Source organism: Narcine bancroftii, chromosome 9 (genome assembly GCF_036971445.1).
Source record: "Narcine bancroftii isolate sNarBan1 chromosome 9, sNarBan1.hap1, whole genome shotgun sequence".
NCBI classification, from domain to species: domain Eukaryota; kingdom Metazoa; phylum Chordata; class Chondrichthyes; order Torpediniformes; family Narcinidae; genus Narcine; species Narcine bancroftii.
This window is the reverse complement of record NC_091477.1, coordinates 31110199-31132689: the sequence shown is the minus strand read 5'-3', so window position 1 is coordinate 31132689 and position 22491 is coordinate 31110199. Positions and strand designations below refer to the sequence as shown.

The 22491-nt window shown below is 38.6% G+C and overlaps 1 protein-coding gene across 17 annotated transcripts in view; it reads left to right on the top strand.

Moving 5' to 3' along the window:
- unc5a (unc-5 netrin receptor A) overlaps nt 1-22491 on the top strand; it is a 301205-nt gene that overhangs the window by 214820 nt on the left and 63894 nt on the right. For all 17 annotated transcript variants that reach the window (XR_011344851.1, XR_011344852.1, XM_069898690.1 and 14 more), the window contains 3 exons: nt 4130-4318; nt 5841-6137; nt 21425-21512. Coding sequence is in view for 15 of the 17 variants with exons in the window: in XM_069898690.1 (XP_069754791.1) it covers nt 4130-4318; nt 5841-6137; nt 21425-21512 (574 nt within the window). In the remaining 2 variants the exon portion in view is untranslated. The remainder of the gene's footprint in view (nt 1-4129; nt 4319-5840; nt 6138-21424; nt 21513-22491) is intronic.

The following is a 22491-nucleotide window of genomic DNA, read 5'->3' as shown; positions in this document are numbered from 1 at the left end:
TAGTTGTGGTAACGAAAAACTATATGGCCACGCTAATGACTGCTCTCATTTGTCAATTTAATTTAATTTTGCTCATCAAATGCTATCACCTTGTTTCTTTCAAAAAAAACACCAATTTTATGTTTTTAATTGACTTGTTAATGGATTTTTGTGACCTTATTTTACTACCACTATGCAACAAATTATATACTTTGGAAAATTCAAATCATTACTTTGAGAACACCTAATTATTTTTGTTCTTCACTTACATTACTTGAAAGGTTAAACAGTTTGAATGATGAACCAATTTCAGCCTTAAAATGACAAGTTTTTTTTAATCCAGATTATGTTAGCATATTTATATGAATGATGAAAGAAAAGAATTATAGAAAATTTGAGACTAGACGGCTCGTCTACTGGAGCAATCTTTCCTTTTCAATCTTTTTTATTAGTTTTTATAGGAAATACAATACAATGAATAAAAGGGAAAAAAAAAACTGAAAATTCAGTATCACATCTGTACGTGTGTGTATATATATCTATATATATAGATATATATCTATATATATAGATATATATACTCGATCCCCCTCCACTACAATGGGCAAAAATGAAAAAAAATTCAAAGGTATTGTATAAAAAAAACCATCTAACGTACTCTAATAAATAATTTTTTTTAAATCTAAAAATAATGCAGCTGTGCAGCTTACCCTGAGGGTTACGTATATTTTGTAGTTTTTGGTTCCTACTGTAAGTCAAAAAAAAAGTAAAACTATATCTGGAAGGAATATATTAGATCTAGTGATAATAATATTAGTTCCAAGATAATTATGGAAAGACAGGTCTGATCCTTAGGTTGAGAGTGCAGAATGTGGATACAGGTTCGATGTCAACATTTAAGAGAAATTTGAACAGGTACATGGATAGGAGGGTTAAGGAGGGCTATGATCCAGATGTAGGTCACTGGGTCTAGGCCAGTGGTTCTCAACCATTTTTTCCCACTCACATACCACTTTAAGAAATCCCTATGCCATCAGTGCTCTGTGATTAGTAAGGGATTGCTTAAGGTGATGTGGGAGTGAGAAGGGAAAGTTGAGAATCACTGCTAGAGACCTGAAAATTTTTGCTTGAGAAAAATTGTCATTGGTCCATTTCCTTTGGAGTTATGAAACCATGCACATAATGAGTCAATTAGGTTTGATTTAAACAGTGGTTGTCAACCTTTTTCTTTCCACCCACATACCACCTTAAGCCCATCGAGTCTACCCTGCCTTTTAATCATGAGCTGATGCATTTCCCCACTCAGAACCACTGCCTGACCTTCTTCCCATAACCTTTGATGTCCTGGCTAATCAAGAGCCTATCAATCTCTGTCTCAAATACACTCAATGACCTGACCTCCCCAACCTCCAGTGGAAACAAATTCCACAGATATGGCTGAAGAAATTCCTTCTTATCTATGTTCTAAGCAGATTCCCTTCAAACCTGGTTGTGTCCTCTTGTTCTAGACTCTTCTGTCATAGGAATAAATGTTCTTCATCTAATCTGTCCAACACAAGGACGAAGGAATGATTTTAATATTTCTGTTGGGCTTTGAAAGGGAATTGTTATCAGTAAAGCAACAATTACAATGGAAATTATGCTATGAGATAGTGCAGTTGATAGAAATCAAATATTGAGGATAAATGTAGGGAGAATATTGAGGAAAATAGGGAGAAAAAACATGTTTATCTCAATTTTTATGACTGTTTTCTATATCCTAGTGCACAATTCACAGACTTGTACACAAGTACAAGAAGTAATTAGGAAGGTTAGCAGAATGTTATTGCTTAGGCTGCAAGATTAAATGCAAACAAAGGAGATTATGCTTCAGTTATATTGGGTAAGACCACATTGAATTACTGAATAAATATTGATCTCTCTACTTAAACAAGGATATTAATAGGTTGGGAAGCAGTTCACAGCAGGTTAATTTGACAAATATTCCAATCAGATAAAGGGTGTACCTCTTATGAAGAAAGATTGCATGAGCTACTAAAAGTGGGGTCTCTTCAAAAACACCCTTGTGTCAAAATTAGTTAATGCTAATATTAGGAAATAAAATCCTTGACACTGGGCTCCGTAGAGGGATCAGGTGTATCAAGGATTGTTACGAACAAGGACAATTTATGACATTTGTATAGCTGAAAAATAGATATGATTTGTCAAATGGAACATTCTTCTGCTATCTTCAATTAAGATCTTTTTTAAGAGATAGTTTAAGTCCAGCCAATGTGTAGTGACATAGAGACTCATCTTCGAAAGGGGATCACAGGTAAATTTATATCTAAGATGTATTTCCTATTGCAGAGCAATAGCTTGAAACTGGACTTGCACAATTTGAGGGAAAGGTGGGAGATAGACTTGGGGAACAGGATTCAAGAACAATATTGGTCAAAAAATTGTGCTCTGATAATATGATATCATTTATAAATGTCAGATATAGATTGGTTCAATACAATTTTATGCACCAATATTACCTTGCACTGCTGGGCTCGTGCTTTATGTGTGGTGTAGAGGTTGGAACTTTAATATATAAACATTCTGCTATGTGTGAAAGAAAGATCTTTTTGCTATGACTTGGCAGAAATTTTGACAAAAAATAGAGAAGTGGATTTTTCTTTGGAACCAGAACTGTATTTATTGAGCATCTTATTAGCACAAAACTATTAAAAAAAAATATCAAATACAGTTCGTGAGGATTACTCTAGTGGTAGCCAAGAAATATATAGCTGTTGCATGGAAGTCCGACTCTCCCCACTTATTACTCGCTGGAATATGGAAATACAAAGTTGTGCCCCCCCCCCCTCGGGAAAAGACAACATAAGCTTAGAAAGAAATATGATGTTTTTGTTAAAATATGGCAAACTTATTTGAATCATTCTGGCTTAAGGATATAATTTAACTTCCCCAAAAAGGTTTAAATAGTACAGTTAGGTTAATAGTGTTGAATCCTGAAGATCAAGATATGGACGAATTAATGAAGGCATGATCAAAAACCCTTTCTTTATTGGACATTTTTTTTTAATGTTAGCAGTTGGGAGGGGTGGGTGAGATTTGGGCAATCATATGAGACTGTCATTTAAAAATACTATTTATATGATGTATGTAATAATGTTCTATATGAGCTTAGAAAAATTTAAAATAAAATATTTAAAAAAAAGATTGTATAGGCTAGGGTAGAATTTTGAAAAGTGCCTGAATATTCTTTAAAGGCAGAGATGTGTACTTAGCACGAAAGGGGATGTAGAGTCAATCAGAATTGCTGTTGCAATCAAATTAGTCATAACCTTATTACTTGGCAGAGCAGGCTCAAGAGATTGAATAGCCAACTCCTGCTCCTGATTTATATGTACATATTTGCGTTTGTCAGTAAGAGTGGCTGTCTTTGCTTTAATGCAGCAAGACCTTGGATGCTGATAGGCATGTACAGATATCAGCCAGTGATCCTTTCTTTCTGAAAGGAGATGGGCAGCAGATATATGAGAATACATAATTTCCTCCCTTAAATTTACATACCACGACCAACATTTGGTCACTTTATAAGATGCTAATTCTACCTTGCAATTCATGCTCGAGTAGTTCAGGGCTCTCTAGTTTTGTCCTTTACATAAGATGTGAGTGGCTCATTTCAAAAATTTCACATTTATGTATATGCATATTTTTTTCTGCAGATAATCATTACATAATCTGATGTTAAATGATTTGAATTTCATGACCTATTTGTATCAGTATCAATGCGATGCCATTAAAATGTAAGTGTTCAAATTACCGGTATATGAACCCAACTATGAATCATCGTGAGAAGACTAATATTTCTGAAAATGACTTTTGTCAAACTGAATTGCCAACACGATCAGCATCTGTGGAGAGAAACATTTTTATTCTACTTATAAATGTTACTTTCTATCAAATAAAATACACTTGAAGATTTAGTAGACTTAGCTTAATTTAAGATACCACTTGACAATAACGTACGATATCTTAAAGTTGAAAGTAATATTTTTTGTATCAATTAACTTTGAATTCATTCTGTAATGGAAAGGTATTTATGCTATCTTTATGCTATAATATTCATTCAGCAACTGCTCAAATCTGTTTTGCTTTCCAGCTTCTGCAGTGCCAGCTGATATTGCCCTCTATACTGGGGTTGCAGCAGTAGCTGTATGCCTTACATTATTGCTCATTGTAGTGATACTTGTATATCGAAAGAAACAGCAAGATTTTGATTCCGATGTCACTGACTCTTCAATTTTAACAACAGGATTCCAACCTGTGAATATTAAAACACCAAAACAAGGTTAGTTGTTCTGGTTTTCTTCCATCTTGAATTGTCATTCAGAACTGCCTTCCTAAACCCAGAAGTTCTCTAAATTGTTGCCACTTTACTCATGTATTACATTAGAAAGTTTGCTATCAGACGGATATAACATTTGAAAGATCTGGGGAATATATTCATATTCCATTGAAAGTGGTTAAAAATGGACCCTGGGATTCCAGGCTTCCTCAGTAAAGCCGAATAGTACAAGACCAAGACAGTTATGGTGAAAAATGTAATGGTTTCAGAAGATATGCAGGGATTTACGAAAATGATCTCACAGATGAGACTATGGTTGAGTGGACATAAAATGGGATTTCGCTCTATGGAATAGATACATTTTCTGGAAGATCTAATAGATGTATTTAATATGTAAATAATCTAAAGTGACATGTTTTTTTGTGAGTGGTAGAAATCTGGAGTGACTGTTAGGGAAAATAGTGGATACAGATACAATTGTGGCATTCAAAAGGGAGCTGGATAAATATCCAAAAAGAGAAAAATTTACAGGGCTTCAGTTTATGTTGGAGAGTGAAACAACAACTTTGATTATGTAATATATTTTACTCCTATATGTATGTTCAATGATACCAAATATATTTGTGGCCTAAATGGATCATTGGGGCTGATTTTACAACATTGCTCCTTCTCTTAATAAATATACATTCTAAATATTTTTTTTCTAATTCTTACAATAACCTATAAAGATGTACAATCTACTCAATGGTAAGAATACAAAATACTGCAGAAACTCAGCAGGTCAAACAGTATCCTTTATGTAGTAAAGGCAGAGATACATAACTGATGTTTTGGGCTTGAGGGCCTTCATCAAAGTATGAGAAAATGCTAGTGAGCATTAGAATAAATGTCAGTTGCGTTTCTCTATCTTTGCTACACTGTTTGACCTGCTGAGTTTCTCCAGCATTTTGTGTTTTTTTTTCATCAACCATGGTGTCCACAGAATTTTGACTTTTACTTATGATCTGGTCATTGGTCAATCATATCATAATTTGAATCGTATGCCTCATTTAGTCCATCATGAAAATTTGCCTGTTGCAGGTGACAGAGAAGCTTGGGAAACTTGCTCTCTCAGTGTTGTGTAAAATAACATTTCTGGTTCAAATCTAAATATAAAACTTTAGATGTTGACATTCTATCACAGTTGGATATCCACAGCAGAAAAAAAAAATTCTTCTGGTGAAAACATTAAGTTATACATATCTCTGAATTTGACAATCCATTATTATGTACACAGCATCCAAACAATAAGTTGTAAAGACAACCCATTTTATGATTTTAATTCGTTCAATGTTCCATCTGAATGGCTATATTTGACTTAGTATCTAATAATTAAAATTGTTGAATCTAAGATGTATACAGAAAAATTTCTTTTTTGAGATATTTCTGAGAGTACACAATATTGTACTGATCTGAAAACAATGATTAGTAATCCTTGAAATGCAGAATTTTTTTCACAGTGGCTTATCTGTTTTCATTCTGATAGATAACTCCCATTTGCTTACAATCCAGCCTGACCTCACAAGCTCATCAACATATCAAGGCTCCATCCGTTCACGGCAGGATATTTCAGACAAGATTCCAATGACTAACTCCCCACTTCTGGACCCACTTGCAAGTGAAAGACACACGTTACGTAATGGTACAGCATTGTCCGATACTTCCAACTTCATGGCAAGGCTTTCGATGCAAACGGGCACCAAGTCATTATTGAGAGTTGCTTCAAATACTGCATTTGGAACATTTAATTTTTTAGGTGGTCGTCTAACCATTCCCAGCAGAGGTAAATGAGATAAAATCAACAGCTAATAGCTATTTATGTGATAGTTATTTTAAGAACTAAATTGAAATAAATATCTCCAACATTGTGTTATGCCAATTTACAATGCATTTACAGTGTCAGCAAGTTGGTTAGTTTTAAAGCTGTTCTATATTACCATTAGAGAAACATTTTATCACTACTAGTCACAGAAAATTTGCAAAGTGTACTCATTTTAAAAGGGTATTCCAACTTTCCAAGAGCAGACACTCTCTTGTTTAAGAAAAGAATGATTGAAGTTGACAACTGGATTATACTCCAATGAGAATGAGTGCTGAAGTAGGACTTCTTATTGTGTATTATCATTGTGGGGTGGTTCTGGAGCAGTAATACTACACTTCATATGGTTACCATTCTGTGTAATTGGATTTCTCTCTCCTAATTTCCTGGATTAGATGTGCAGAAAATTAACTGCATAGCTTCTTGAGGAGACTCAAAACAAATTGCTTAATTCAACAGTGTGCTATTTCCTAACATGTACTGCAAATATATCAGTGCTGCTAGGAGACACGATGGGCAAAGAGATAAAAAGCAGCGTTCTCCTGATGGAATAAGACAAGTCTCTGGCCACCAGTTGACATATTTCCCCAACAGACTTTGAAGCTGAACAATATTCTAACTGGGTTATGCAAGTAAGATTATTTGGTCTGTAAAATTACATTGATGAGGCATATATATTTAATGGACAATTGTCTTCTTTAGGCCTTAACAAACATAATTCATACCAATCACACCAATTCCTTATTCTTCTTCCCAACCAAGAAATAATAGATTCCATTTTGATTCTCAGTTCAATTATGTATATTTTACAAAGATGAATGAAGCCAACAATAAACTGATGACATCAAAAGCACTAAATTATACAATGAAATGTTTGCAGATTTAATATTGATCTTCCAATTACAACAAACAAAACTTTAATGGATATTTGCCTCATGTTTGCATTGCTATAGCTCCATTTGCCATCTATGTCTGATGGATTAATAAAATAAGTAGGTTCAGAGGAGATATTAGACATATAAACAATGTCTTCTCAATGGTATTAAAATATGGTGCACATCAAAACATGAAAATATTCTGCTAAAATGTATTGGACCACCAATTTGCTAAGATTATTCAAAACATTTGTTTATTTTCTAAACAAAGAGAAAATAGACATTAGATCAATGGTTCTCAACCTTTTTCTTTCCACTCACATGCCACTTTAAGTATTGCTTATGCCATAGATGCTCTGTAAAGGATTGCTTAAGGTGGTATGTGGGTGGAAAGAGAAAGGTTGAAAACCACTGTTTTAATCATACCTCATTGACTTGTTATGTGCACGGTTTCAGAACTCCTAAGGAAATGGGCCAATGACAATTTTTCTCAAACAATATATTTCATTAACAATTGGATCCAGGGCAGTGATTCTCAACCTTCCTTTTCCACTCACATACCACCTTAAGCAATACCTTACTAATCACAGAGCACTGATAGCATAGGGATTACTCAAAGTGGCATGTGAATGGAAAAAGGTTGAGAATAATTGCATTAGATTAAAATGCAAGTGTCAGTATTCAATGGATCCATATCCATAAAATAATTGTCACAAAAAATATAAAAATTATCCAAAGATTTTGTTTAGGTATAAGTCACTTAAGGCTGAATTGAAAATAGGAAAAAAGATTCAATTTTTTTCTGTAAACTCAAATGACTGTTTGAACTTATTGTGGAAAATAATGATGATTCTGGTTAATGTGGTGTAAAAAAAAAAACTTAAGAGACCTAATTTCTTAATGCAAACCAAAGATAATCTTTAGGTCACAGCCTTGGTTAAAATGATTACAAAAATCAAATGAGGTTAATCTAATTTTTCTCTAACAATTGTTGTTTAGTTTTCAATGTTACTGACTTGAGTATTTTGTCGGATGAAAAGTTTTTTTCACATTAAATAACTGGCTGTAGCTATCCTTAGTTTTTAATAATAATTATGTGCACTTTCCAGTTCTGGTAGGGACTTTTTTTTAAATTGGTAAATGTGAATCAGAAAGAGGATATTTTCTGTGAGCAACAAATGTAAATTAGGCTTATAGATCTTGCTCAGAAACATTAGCTTGTTGTAGTTAATACATGGTCATGAAAGAGTTAGATCCCAAATTAGATCTATGGATATTTCTTGGCCTTCAAAAGCTTTCGTGATAACTGGTGTTTTTAGAATCAGGTTGCTCTTTTTTTTTTTAGAAATTTGAGAAAGGTGGAAAATCAACCTAGCATCAAGTGTCTGAACGAAAGCAGACATTAAAGGAACCAGAAGTGACATAGAGTTATAACTAGTGGAAGCAATTGGAAGAAAACGTAATGAACATTATACATGTTAGTTATCATAAGGTGCTTTAGAAGTGCACCAGAGGAAACATGTTAATTTAATCAGGACATGCAGTGTTACAGGGATTTTAGCAGCACAGATGGGATTGTTATTAGATGCCAGAAAATGGAGCAAAATGACTAATGAGGGCTTATTTTAGGATGAAGAGAATTAACAGTGCCTGCAGTTGGAATATTGTTTCCACGCTTCAGGTGCTTTACGTGAGGAAATTTGCAATATTTGTGGATAAGGCACTGAAGAGACCTATTAAGAATGACATTAGAAGTGATGACTTAATTTTAAACTGGAAAATCAAGGTGAAAATAGTTTGTATCAAAAGTGCAAAGCAGCTTCTTTGCAAATCAAGAGCGTACTCTACCTCATGCCCCATTCCTTTGAGTTCAGTGGGCTAGATTTTGAAAGTAGAAGTCAGAATTCCCCGTGAACAGGGAAGACTGGAGCTTGCTGGTCACACTTCACCAACCATTTCCAGATTGTGCTCATTTGAACAGAGAGAAATGGATACAAAAGAACAAGTACGAAATAATTTATATCATTGAATTAATTGATTGTTATGAAATCCTTTGCTTTAATCTTTTATGTACTGTGTATTTCAGTCTTCAATATTTCTGAATGCCAGCAATTTTTTTAAAAATCTATTGGAAGTTTTGATAGCTTGCTAAGTCAAGGTCACAGTACTGTTGATTGCTAATGTTCTTTTCATCGGTTTTATGTGTGGTGCTTTACACTGTGGCCTCAAGTGAGAACAATGTATGATTGTGCACAGGGCCAGTCTTTGAGGATTCGAGCCGACTTCAACAGCAGGTTGATCATTAGAATGGGATCTGCAAGTGTGGATATTTTGTGTATGTTTAACCCCAACAGAAAACTCTGACTAATGAATAAAGAAAATAGGGCACCATGGAAACAGTTTCCTCAATTTAGTATGAGCCTCTTTTGAACCATTTCACACCCGGAAATCTTATAATTTGGACAAAGAAGTTTAAGAATAAATTATGTTCAATTGTTTAAAATTCGATGATTTTGCTGAGATGATTCGATGAGTTGATGATAAAATAACAATAGATCATCAAATTAGTTAAATTTTAGCAATTAGCTATTTGAACATGGGAGCTGCCATCTGATATGGTAAATGGCTTGCCCAACCAAAAATATCAAGAACACAGTTTCATTTCACCATCAAGTCCCTTGAACGTTTGATATTCTTTAAATTACCACTCCCCCTCTATCATACCTTTACTCGATAAGCAAAAAAAATCTCTTTAAATGATCAAAAATAAGAACAATTTACAAGATTTGGTGCATGTGCTTGCTTGCTGGCTGGCTGGCATGGACTAGGTGAGCTGAAGAGCCTGTTTCTGTGCTAAACAAGTCTGTGGATGAATTACTTAATATGGAGCTGTCTCCATCTAATTGACCAGCTACGTTCTATCCAGCATAATTTTACATTTCATTTCATGAGAATGCCAGAGGGGTTTCATTATTTTACAATTGTTAGGAGGATATTTGCATTCTTTAAATGAAAAAAAAACATAAAAGATAGGCCAAAAATGAGGCTACATGAACAAACCATGGTTATTGAAATAGTCTGCTAAAGAATTGTTCTAGTTGAAAGGCCTTAATTTTCACTGTAAACATCTCTGGTTCTATAGCATCTGGCCTGTAGACTTTGATCACATGTGAGAGATCAAAAGTGGTTTTATTTCAAGGAATGCATCATATAGTAAATGTGAAGATCTCTCTTGTTTCGCCACATCTCCAAAATGTGAAATTTTATTAATTGAGAGGGTAAAATAAATTGGCACCTTTGACTTGAGACCTGAGGGTTAGGTGAAACTCCTGCTGTTTGCTGGAACAGCGCTGTGCTATTTTTAAAAAAATCCAGGACACTAATTATCTGACTGCAAATGACAGCTGTTCCTGTTGAAGAGGTGAGACTGCCAAGAAAACTGTAGATGCTGCAATTCTAAAATGGATGATCTGGATAATAATGTTGTGAATTGGATCAGCAAGTTTACTGATGATACAAAGATAGGAGGCATTGTGGACAGCGAGGAAGGTTATCAAAGCTTGCAGAGGGATCTGGACCAGCTCAGAGAATGGGCCTAAAAGTTGCATTTGGAGTTTAACGCAGACAAGAGTGAGGTGATGCTTTTTGGAAGGTAGGAGGTATACAGTGACCAAAGTAGGAGATGTTCAGTAAATGATAAGGCACTGAGAAGTGCGGAGGAGCAAAGTGCAGATACATTTTTCCCTGAAGGTGGTGTCGCATATGGACAGGGTTTTAAAGAGAACTTTTGGTATCTAACCTTTATAAATCAAAATATTGAGTATAGGAGAGTTGGGATGTTATGTTGAAGTTGTTTAAGACATTGGTAAGGCCAAATTTGGAATATTGTGTGCATTTCTTGGTGCCTAACTACAGGAAGGATAGCAATAAGATTGAAAGAGTGCAGAAAAGGTTTACTAGAATGTCGCCGGGTCTTCATGGGTTGAGTTACAGGGAAAGATTGGACAGGTTAGGACTTTATTCCTTGAAGTGAAGAAGAATGAGGGGAGATGTGATCAAAGTTTACAAGATTATGAGCGGCATAGAAAAAATGGATGTGAATAGACTTTTTCCACTTAGATTTGGAGATATACATATGAGAGGTCATACTTTTAAGCTGAAGGGGGAGAGGTTTAGGGGGAAGTTTTTCATTCAGAGGGAGATGGGAGTGTGGAATGAGCTGCCATCTTATGTGGTGAATGTAGGCTCAATCGTGTGTTTTAGGAGTAAATTGGATAGGTATATGGAAGTGAGAGGACTGGAGGGTTATGGTATGGGAGCAGGTCAGTGGGACTAGGGAGATGATGGTTGGCACTGACTAGATGGGCCCAATGGCCTCTTTCTGTGCTGTAGTGTTCTATAGTTCTAAAATAAAATATAAAATGCCTTAACTACTCAATAGTTCAAGCAACAATTACCTTAATTTTTTTGGATTTTTTTAACCATACATGCACTCAAATATATTTCAAAATACAGATATAATAATATATTGTATCAAATAAATGATGATAATATCCCAGCACCCCCTCCCACACCTCCCGACATTCCCAAGAAAAGATGAAGAAAAGAGAGTCCATAAAGTATGTAATAAGAGTCCATAGTAAAGCAATGACCTTTCTTACTGCTCTCAGCACCTTTACTTCTAAAGCAAGATATGAAACCAACTGCTCTTCTATCTCTACTCTCACTAACAGGACACCAAATACACTTTCCATTTAAAGCTGTGAATTGTACTTCGTTTAATTTAATCATTGCATTTGGTTCTCACATAGGAGTCTTCTCTGCTGAAGATACCAAAGGCAGATTGAGTGACTGCTTTACATAACACCTTCTCTGACACGACAGAAATAATCCTGAGTTTCTGCACTCACCATGTTATTTACTGACTGAATTTCTGCTCAAAGTAGATCAAAGTAAGAGGAGTGCAACTCTTCTTCCATCTACATGCTTAATGGTTTTTCAACTTGGTGTTGACTTCACAATTTAAGCAATTACTGACAACTCCAATATATATCTAATGCATTTTTCTCTCTCTCTCCTGGTGATTACAGTTTATTCATATTCTTTTTTATTTATACACCTCCCTTAAACTTGTTTCACTTTTCAACATATTGATAATGAGAGATTCCAACATTGGAGCATATGCAGATGCAAGTTGCCTGCATACTTCAGATTGATTGAGGTTTGGGTGACCTGATTTATGGAAGTATAGTGTTACGGAGTCCAGAGGACCCCAAACACCAGCAGCAATAGATATGCACCACAACACAGGGTCACTTAAACAAAAGTAGTTTTTAATTATATTTGAACAAGAAAACAGAATTAGACTTTAACTTATTTCTTAACCTACTTACTTAACCTACCTAACCCACTTAATCCCCCCCCTCAAATACTAAGCACAGGTGTGTGTAATGTATAAGATTAGAAAAGTTCTTTGGATCACAGTCCAATCTCACTGGTTGCAGGCAATTTTTGTACTGTGCACAGAAGTTAGCATTAACAAAGTTCACCAGTCTTTGGTGCTTAACAGGCAAATGGTTTCCACTCAGGAGGGTTCTTGCTGGTTTTTAGAGAGAGATTCCTTTTCCAGGACATCCACAACTGATTTCTTCTCAATCATTCTTGCTGACGAAACTTTCCCCCTTCTCTAGATGATCCTATTTCTGTCAAGTCATCTTTCAGACCGCCTATCTTCTCCTTTGACCAGGCAGCCTTCCAAAGTTTGCCAGCTTGTCCCTCTGGTACTGATTTCTGTGACTTTCTCTCTCACTCCCTCCCTCTCTGAGAGCAAAGCTATTCTGTCTCTCACTGCAGAGATCACATGCTCTCCCAGGCAAGCTGTACGCTGAAACTTTGTCGATCTTTCTGCATAAAGGATTCTGCAAAAGTCCTGCAAAAATTCAGTGTTTTAAAATGTATGTGTGCAAGCTGCTCTAGCAATTCCTCCCAAACCACCTCAAAATACTCGGTCACAATAGCATCTGCCTTCATATTACATGTACTCATCCTCCGACAGTGCACCCAAATTGATGAAAGAGAGTTGGTTGGAGATTAGAGCTGCATAAAATGTATTGTATGTCCTCTCTTTTATCACACAGCATGTTGATTATAAGAAAGATGTTGCACTGATCTTCTTAAAAACATTCAAATTGATAAATTCCCAGGACCAGGCGAGATATACCCTAGATTACCACAGGAACGAGGGAAGAGATTGCTGGGGCATTGGCGGCCTCAGGAGAGGTTCTGGAGGAGTGGTGAATGGCAAAAATAGTGTTGTTTCGAAAAAGATATTAGGGAGAATCCTGGGAATTATAGAATCAGATTTTATTGTCAACATCATAGTACAAATATTCATATTCTAGCCATCTTACAACATAGCTAAAATTTTTTTTAAAAAATAGTGCACGAAAAGTAAGGTAGTCTCTTTGGTTTCATGATTATTAAGGAACCTGATGGCAGTGGGGAAGAAGCTGTCCTTGTGCCATTGAGTGCTTGTTTTTTTCCCACTTGGAGCAGAGTGAGGAGGGCATGGCCTGGGTAGTCAGGGTCTTTGAGCATAGAAGCCAATATTTTAAAGACACTGCCTCATGTAGATGTCCTTGAAAGAGTGAGGTCTGGTGTCTGCAATGTTGCAGGCCAAGTTTGCAACCCTCTGGAGTTTATTCTTGTCCTGAGAGTTAGCACCTTCATACAAGGCAGTGATGCAACCAGCCAGAATGCTCTCCGTGGTGCACCTGTAGAAGTTTACAGTGATATAACAAACCGCCTCAGACACCTCACAAAGCATAGCTGCTGGCGAGCCTTCTTTGTGATTACATCAACATGGAGGCTCCAGGACAGATCTTTGAAGATGTTGACACCCGGGAATTTGAAGTTTTTTACCCTCTCCACTACTGAGCCCTCGATGAGACTAGGTTGTGTTCCTCTGACTTCCTTCTGAAGTCCATAATTGTCTCCTTGGTTTTGCTAACATTGAGCACAAGGTAGTGGCCATTACGCCATTCTTTGAGCTGATCTATCTCCCTCCTGTACGTTTCCTCATTGCCATTTGTGATTCTGCCAACAACTGTGAGTCATCGGCAAACTTGTAGATAACATTGGAATTGTGCCTGGTCACACAGTTATGGGTGTATAATGAGTAGAACAGTGGGCTATGCACGCAACCTTGGGGTGCGCCTGTGTTGATAATTAGTGAGGCGGAGGCCAATTCATACTGACTGCGGTCTTCCAAAGAGGAAGTCAAGGATCCAGTAGTGGCCGGGGTTGGGTGGGGGTCAGAGGCCTAGAGTTTATAGCTTTTTTTTTTAACTATTTTATTTAAAATTTTCAAACCTCTATTAGTATCCAAATACAAAAAATCTCAATCATATATTCAAATTAATATATGCTACAAACTATACCCCAATAAACCCTACCAACTCCCACCCCCCAAATAATAATCCCCAAAATAAGAGTTTGTAGCTTCTTGAACAGGCTGAAATTGAAGGTCGAGCTGTAGTCGAAGAGCAGTCATATATATCAACTGCTGTTTTCGAGGTGATCCAGAGCTGAGTAGAGACCCAGCGATATCGCATCTGCTGTGAAGGAATTGTAACGATAAGCGAATTGCCACATGTTCAGAACTTTGCTTAGGTACATGTTAATTCTGGCCATGACCAGCCGCTCAATGCATTTCATCACAGTAAAAGTTAGTGATACGGGATGGTAGTTGCTGAGGCAGCTCACACTGCTCTTGGGCTGATTGATGACCTTTTGAAACAGGTGGGAATCTCTGACTGCAGCAATGAGAGGATGAAAAAGTCCATGAACCCTCTGGCTAGTTGGTTGGCACAGATTTTCAATACCCTGCCAGGTACGCCATCAGGGTGTGACACCTTGCAAGGGTTGACCTTCTTGAATGCTGTTCTGTCATCACCCTCGGAGACAGATATCACAGAGTCCTCAGCCTTTTCAGGGATTCTAGTAGACACTGTTTTGTTCTTCTCAAAGTGGGCATAGAAGGTGTTCAGCTCATTGGGTAATGAAGCATCACAGCCGACTATTGTGTTTGCCCTGGTTTTGTAGGAAGTAATGGACTGAACTCCCTGCCATAGCTGGCATGTATCTGTCTCTAGCTGCCTCCGGAATTGCCACTTTACTTCAGAGATGGCCTTCCACAGATCATACCTTGGCTTCTTGTAAATGTCCCGATCCCTGGCCTTAAATGCCTTTGTTCTCACCCTCAGTAGATTGCAAATTCTCTGGTTCATCCAGGGCTTCTGGTTGGAGAAAACCCAGTATGTGCGCGTGGGCGCACACTCATCCACGCAGGAATTGATGAAGTTGGTGACGTCTGTTGCATATTCAATCAAGTTCACGGATGAGCTCTTGAATATGTGCCAGTCCACTGATACAAAGCAGTCCTGCAGGCGCTCCTCCACCTCCTTTGATCATACTTTCATCACATGTGTCTTCACCACTGGTGCTGTAGTCCTCAGTCTCTGCTTGTACGCCGCGAGTAGAAGTACAGCCAGGTGGTCAGACTTACTGAAGTGTGGTTGTGGTGGTGTTGCAGTTGAGTGTGTTGGTTCCCCTGGTTTTGCATGTGATGTATTGGTGGTAGTTTGTCAGGTTGCCCATATTGAAGTCCCCTACAATGATTGGAAAGTGTAAGGTCTGCTTTGTTCATGAATGAGTGAGACAAACACCAGACTGAGTCGAAATCAGGGTTCTTTGTTCTTTATTACCGGATTGTAACACTTGCGACTAACAAAGTTAGTCGGAGAATGCATTCTGCCGTTATCAGCAAAATGGTGATTTTTTATACCCTTGGATACATGCTTAGAACATCATCATATCATTACTTGTCCAATGACTAAAACTGTTGCTATCCTTTCCCTGCTAGCTTCCTGCCTCTCAATCCATCAATGTCTCTCTTATCTTGTAAGTACAAGGATGCATTTACATCTTGTTACAGCCCTGTACATTCCCATCTCATGATGTTTTACCTAACAGGAGTACAAGGACACCTCCCCTTCTTGTTACTGCCCTGTACAGGGTAACTCCCTACACATTCCCATCTCATGATGTTTTACCTTACAATAGGCATCAGAATGTGCTGTCACATGGCTGTTAATCACAGTGTTCAGTGCCTCCAGTGCCAGCCTGAAATTAGCCTGGCACTGAATGTACACTGCAACCAGGATGATGGTGGTGAACTCCCTCAGCATGTAGAATGGGTGAGACTTGATCGTCAGTTGTTCCAGGTCGGGGAGCAGGAATGGTACATGAATGTCACATGTGTGCACCACGATGAATTGATGATGCCACAAACGGTGCCTCCTCTGGTTTTTCCAGATGCCGGTGTTGGGTCTGCATGATGGAGGATGCAGCCCTTGGGCTGCAGCATTGTGTCTGGAAATGTCTGCATTTAGATTTGTTTCTGTAAAGCACGTCATGTAGTACTCCCTGATGTTAAAGTCTGACTTGGAGTTCATCAATTTGCTCTCCAAGGAGATTGAACATTGGCCAGGAGAATGGTAGGGAGCGGAGCCTCAGATCCTGGTGTTTCAGCTTGACATGTAGCCCCCGCCCCCCCCCCCACCCCCGCATCCATGTGGTTGGGTCTTCTTTACCTGGTCCGTGGGTCCACTGCTGGTAGTTTCCATGATTTTTAAATATACTGAGCGTCTGCCGCAAAGTTTAAATGGCCTGATTGCTGGGTGTTTAAAATTCCTGTGATGACGTTGTTGCACTTAACTGAGCACTGGCTGTTTTAAGGTCCCGCTGCCCAACGAAGACTATCGATTTTGCCAATTCCGAGGTATGCCAGCAATTTTAGGACATCTTTGTTCACGGGTATGTTTGTTTTTGTGATTCTGGCTCTTTTGTTGTATTTTAGTAGTTATGAATAGGAATATTTAATAATTCCTGTCAGAGCTACTCGCAAAGAGTTGCCGAAGTAAGGCATCATGGAAAAGAAATGGTGGGTGAGACTTACATCAGTGGTGGACAAACTATTGGAAACGATTCTCAGGGATAACATTTACCAACATTTAGTTAAGAATAGTTTTCTCAGGAAAAATCAACAAGGCTTGTTGGAGGCAAATCATGCCCTTATGAGCCTAATTGAGTCTTTTGAGGAAGTGACAAGAGAAATATTGAAAGTAGGCAATAGAAATAGAAATGGTGTACATAGATTTTAATAAGGCATTTGACAAGGTCCCCGATATAGAATTATTCCGAAAGTCATGAAGCTTGGGATGCATGGAACCTTGGTTTATGCTATAGTAAAAACACAAAGCAGGAGAAACTCAGCAGGTCAAACAGCATTGCTTTATTTAGCAAAGATAAAGATACATAACCAATGTTTTGGAGTTCAGCCCTTCATCAAAGAATAAGCAAAATGTAGGCAAGTGCCTGAATGAAATGGAGGGGGGAGGGGTAAGGGGAGGAGCACAGGCCCACAGACAAGAGGTAATAGGTGTATAAGGGAGGGAAGGCACAAGAGAAAACAAGGAATAGAGAGGGAGGGTGGTGGAGAGCTGGAAGAAAGGAGACAGAGTGATATAGAGAGAGGGAGTAGTGTAGCAGAAACCTGAGGTTAATATTAATGCCCAGATGGAATATTAGGTGCTACTCCTCCAATTTATGGGTAGCCTTGGTTTGGCAGTGCATGAGGCCATGAACAGATATGTTGGCACAAGAGTGGGGTGCAGAATTGAAATGTTTGGCCACTGGGAGATCCCTGTAACTGATACGGACAGAGCGAAGGTGCTCAGCAAAGCGATATCCCAGTCTGCGTCCAGTCGCTCCGATGTAGAGAAACATCAAATGGAGTAGATCACTCCAGCAGATTAACAAGTAAAGTGTTGCTTCACTCGAAAGAACTGTTTGGGATCTCGAATGGTGGTGAGGGGAGAGGTGTGGGTGCAAGTGTGGCATGTCTGGAGGTCACAGGGGAAGGTGCCAAGTGGTGAGTGAGTCATGGAGGGTTCAGTCCTTTCAGAAAGCAGAGAGCAGAGGAGATAGGAAGATGAGTCTGGGGGTGAGATCATGTTGTAGGTGATGGAAATTGCGGAGAATAATATGTTGAATGCAGAGACTGATAGGGTGGTAAAGTGAGGACAAGGAGAAGCCTGTTCTCATTGCAGCTAGTGGCAGAGGGGGCCAGGACAAATATGCAAGAAATGAAAGGCCGAGTTGATGGTGGTAAAGGGAAGCTATGTTTTTTTTTGAAGAAGGAGGAGATCTCAGATGATCTGAAATGGAAGACCTCATCTTTGGAGCAGTTGCATGGAGCCAGAGGAATTGAGAGAATCCTTGCAGGTGACTGGGTGAGAAGAAGTGCTTCGAGGTAGTTGCAAGAGATGGTAGGCCTGTAGAAAATGTCTGCAGAGAGTTTGTCTCCCAAGATGATGGCAGAGAGATTAAGAAAGAGGAGTATGTTGTGGGAGTTGAGGTCAGAGTGAAATATAGCAGCAAAATGAATAAAATTAAAGAGCTCATAATGAGGCAGCACCAATGTAGTCATCAATGTAGAGGAGGAAGAGTTGAGCCTTGTATAGGCTTGCAGCATGGATTGTTTGAGAAAGCCAAGAGAAAGGCAGGCACAGCTGGGACCCATGTGGAATCCCATGGCTGCTCCTTTGACTTGGAGAAAGGTGATGTTGGGGGAATTGGTTTGGTCTGTTGATGAGAAAGAATCAAAAGGTTTTGAGGCCTTCTGTATGGTCTGCTGGTCTTCATTAGGCAGGGGATTGAGTTCAAGGGCCATAAGATTTTTTTGGAACTTAGACATACAGGAGAGTAACAGGCCTTTTCGGCCCACGACCCCATGCCACCCAATTATACCCAATTGATCTACAACCCCAGTACATTTTTGAAGCATGGGCGGAAACTGGAGCTGCTGGGGAAAACCTGTGCAGACACGGGGAGAACATATAGATAGCATGGAATTTGAACCCTGGTCCCGATAGCTGGCGCTGTAACGGCATTGCGCTAATGTCTATGCTGACCATGCTGCAATGCTGCAACTCTTTGTTTAAAAAAAACTCTGGTTAGTCCAAACTTGGAATATTGAGGAGAGGATGCAGAGGAGATATTCCAGGATGTTGCCTGGTTTGGACAACGTGACTTATGAGACAAATTAACAGAGCAAGGGCTTTTGTCTTTGGAGTGAAAAAGGTTGAGAGGTGACTTAATAGAGGTTTTCAGGATTATGAGAGACATAGATCAGCTGGACAGATAGCCAGTCAGCATATTTATTTTTCCCAGGGCGGGAGAAGCAAACACCAGAGGACATCTGTACCAAGTGAAAGGAGGAAGGTTAAGGGGAGACATCAAGAGTAAGTATTTTTTTTTTACACAGAGAGTTGTGAGTGCCTGGAATGCATTGGCTGGGGTGGTGGTGGAGGCTGGTACAAGGAGAACATTTAAAAGACTCTTAGACGAGCGCATGGATGCAAATAAAAAGGGTTGTGGGTGTGAGATAGGGAAGGTGCTCCAGTGACCTCCCATGTTCTAAAGATATACTGGTAGGTAGGTTAATTGCACACAAGTGCAACCTCCTTTGAAGAAGACCGCAGAGCCCACCTCACTGACAAAAGGCAAAGGAGGAAAAACCCAACACCCAACCCCAACCAACCAATTTTCCCTTGCAACCGCTGCAATCGTGTCTGCCTGTCCCGCATCGGACTTGTCAGCCACAAACGAGCCTGCAGCTGACGTGGACTTTTTACCCCCTCCATAAATCTTCGTCCGCGAAGCCAAGCCAAAGAAGAAATTGTGCAATGCTTGCACCCGTGTTGGTGTCCTGTATCACTGAATTAAAATATTAAGAAATAAAATTAAATATGTATAACTTATGAACAGTGTTATTAACTGCTGGTTTTTGTGTGAGTGAACAGTATTCAAACTAACACAGTTAAAAATATCACTAGGGACAAAGTTTGGACATTCTACTGCTATTGATATCATTTAGGTAAGTAGAATGCCTGAAAAATCGTATGGAAATGCACATGAATTTTACTATACGAATTAACAATTGGGATAGACTCTAATTTAGAAATACTGCACGGTAACAGGCCATTTCAGCCCACAAGTCAGTGCCACCCAATTTGCACCCAATTAACCTACACCTCTGGTATGTTTTGAATGGTGGGAGGAAACCGTATTCCCCGGGGAGAACGTACAAATTCCTTACAGCCAGTGTGGGATTCGAACCCCAGTCCCAATCGCTGGCACTGCAAAGGCATTGGGCTAACCGCTACGCCATCTGTTCTACCCAACACTGCTCCACTAACCCCTGTGTGATTAAAATTGAGTGTTTGCTTTGCATTTGCTGTATACAATAGCTTCCCAAGTTTGCTTCATTTTTTAGTTTAACAAATGTTCTTCGAAGCTTTTCCGATTGTACCTCTTAAAGTGGAATCATACTTTATGGTTATCTCCAGAAAATTTCTTGCCCAGGTTGACTGAGCTGATTGGGAACAGCTCTTCTAAACACAAACTAATTCTTGAGACAAACCTATACTGCCTATTGGTAACTATGTTAAACAAAATCTTATCCGAATAGTAGAGTGTATGATGGTTCCCTACAGCTTCTATTATAAAATAGAGCATCATATCACAAAGAAGCTCAGTAGTACAACTACGAAGCACTTCTGAGAGTGCATTGTATTCCTAATATATTCATTGCAAAACCTTTGCATCTGACAATTTTGTTTGTTCTCAAGAATGGAGACATCAAATAGAGTATTCCTTGCAGCAATTAGAAGAAGAAGCAATCAAACCAGTGTTGCAGCTCACAGAATTTGATTTGAGTGAAGTTAAACCCGGCATCACTTAAAAAGTCATTTCGTCTATGCCAACCGATTGAAGGGACAATGACAAATTCAATATCATGGTATTTTCTACTTGTGCCAATTAAATTGTTGCAAGACACAACATCCTTTCCCAATTCTCCATTGGATTATTCTATGATCTCTGATGTCTTCAGACAGTATTGTAGGCATTAGCACGTTGCTCAGGGAGCAACCAAGGAACATTTGCCCGATTTCTGACTTTTTCAGGACTGTATGTCATTCGCAATAGGTTGCGTTACTGAATTTTGTAGTCTTATTAAATCTAAAAACAAAAGCTATTCATTCTGCCTGAGGGAAAGATGAAAGAGAAATCCAAATTGTATTAAATGCCAACACAGAATGGAGCTGTTTGGAAACTACAGACTGAAAAGGGTAACATCCTTCCTCTGGAAACTGAGGAAATTGTGTGAAAATAGTTGATATTCATGAAAAAATCCATGCATTTACTTTTGAAATGGCAAGAAAATAACTCTAGACTCTTATTTCCTGACAGGTATTAGCTTACTCATTCCACCAGAAGCCATCCCTCGAGGGAAGATTTATGAACTGTACCTCACTATCCACAAAAAGGAAGATGTGAGGTACGTAGCAACTTCAAACTTTAACCATGATACAGTGTTTTTTCTACATTTACACTTAAGAAGTTTTGTATTAGTTTTCGGAGTCTAGATACATCAATTCTCGCATTGAACAACAATTCTACCAAGGTGATTCAAAACATAATTTTGGTGACACAGATTGCAGGGTAGGGGTTAACTATACAGGGCTCTGTAACGTGTTTATTGGACCTGATCATCACTGGCAAGTCAGCATGATTGTCCTTGAAAAAAATAATGGTGATCTGGCTTCCGATAATGTTTCAGTACATCTGATGATTATATTCGGTTCGATGTTAGACCCAGTGATGATAAAGTTGCGCCAATATTTTTCCAAGTTAGATGACACATAACGTAGTGGGGCAACTGGCATGTGGTTGCATTTTCATGCACCTGCTGCCCTTGTGCTCATTGGTGGGATACCTTATGGGTTTAGGAGATGTTGTTTGGGCAGCTTAAGGAAGCCACTCTCAACCTTTTTTGGCTATATCTCCCTTAGGACTCTGCACAAAGTTTATGTGCCCCCCCCCCCTCTCTTCCCTGTGAAGCAATCAAGTTTTGGTTTCTTCCGTACTTCTCTCCTATTGACAACATGAATAAAATAACAAATATTTATGTTGCGTGAGGTGAAAAGAAAGTTAGGCTTTTACTTAAATGTGCTGTGACCCCCCAGGTTGTCCATAGGGCCCCCATTGACAATGGCTGGCACAAGCAAGTGTTTACAATGCACATTATAGATAGGACACACTGACGATGTCACGTGATTAAATGTCAGGAATGATGAACAGGATGCAATCAATGTTTTTAATTATTTTTACATTTTGGGATGCAGTATTGAAAGGCCCAGAGTTTATCTTTCATTCTTAATTCTCTTTCAGAAAGTTATGCTAAATCCTCCTTATGAAGCACAGTAGTCCTCCTGGTGCTCCTACAGTGCCTTTGGGTAGTTCCAATATGCAGGGCT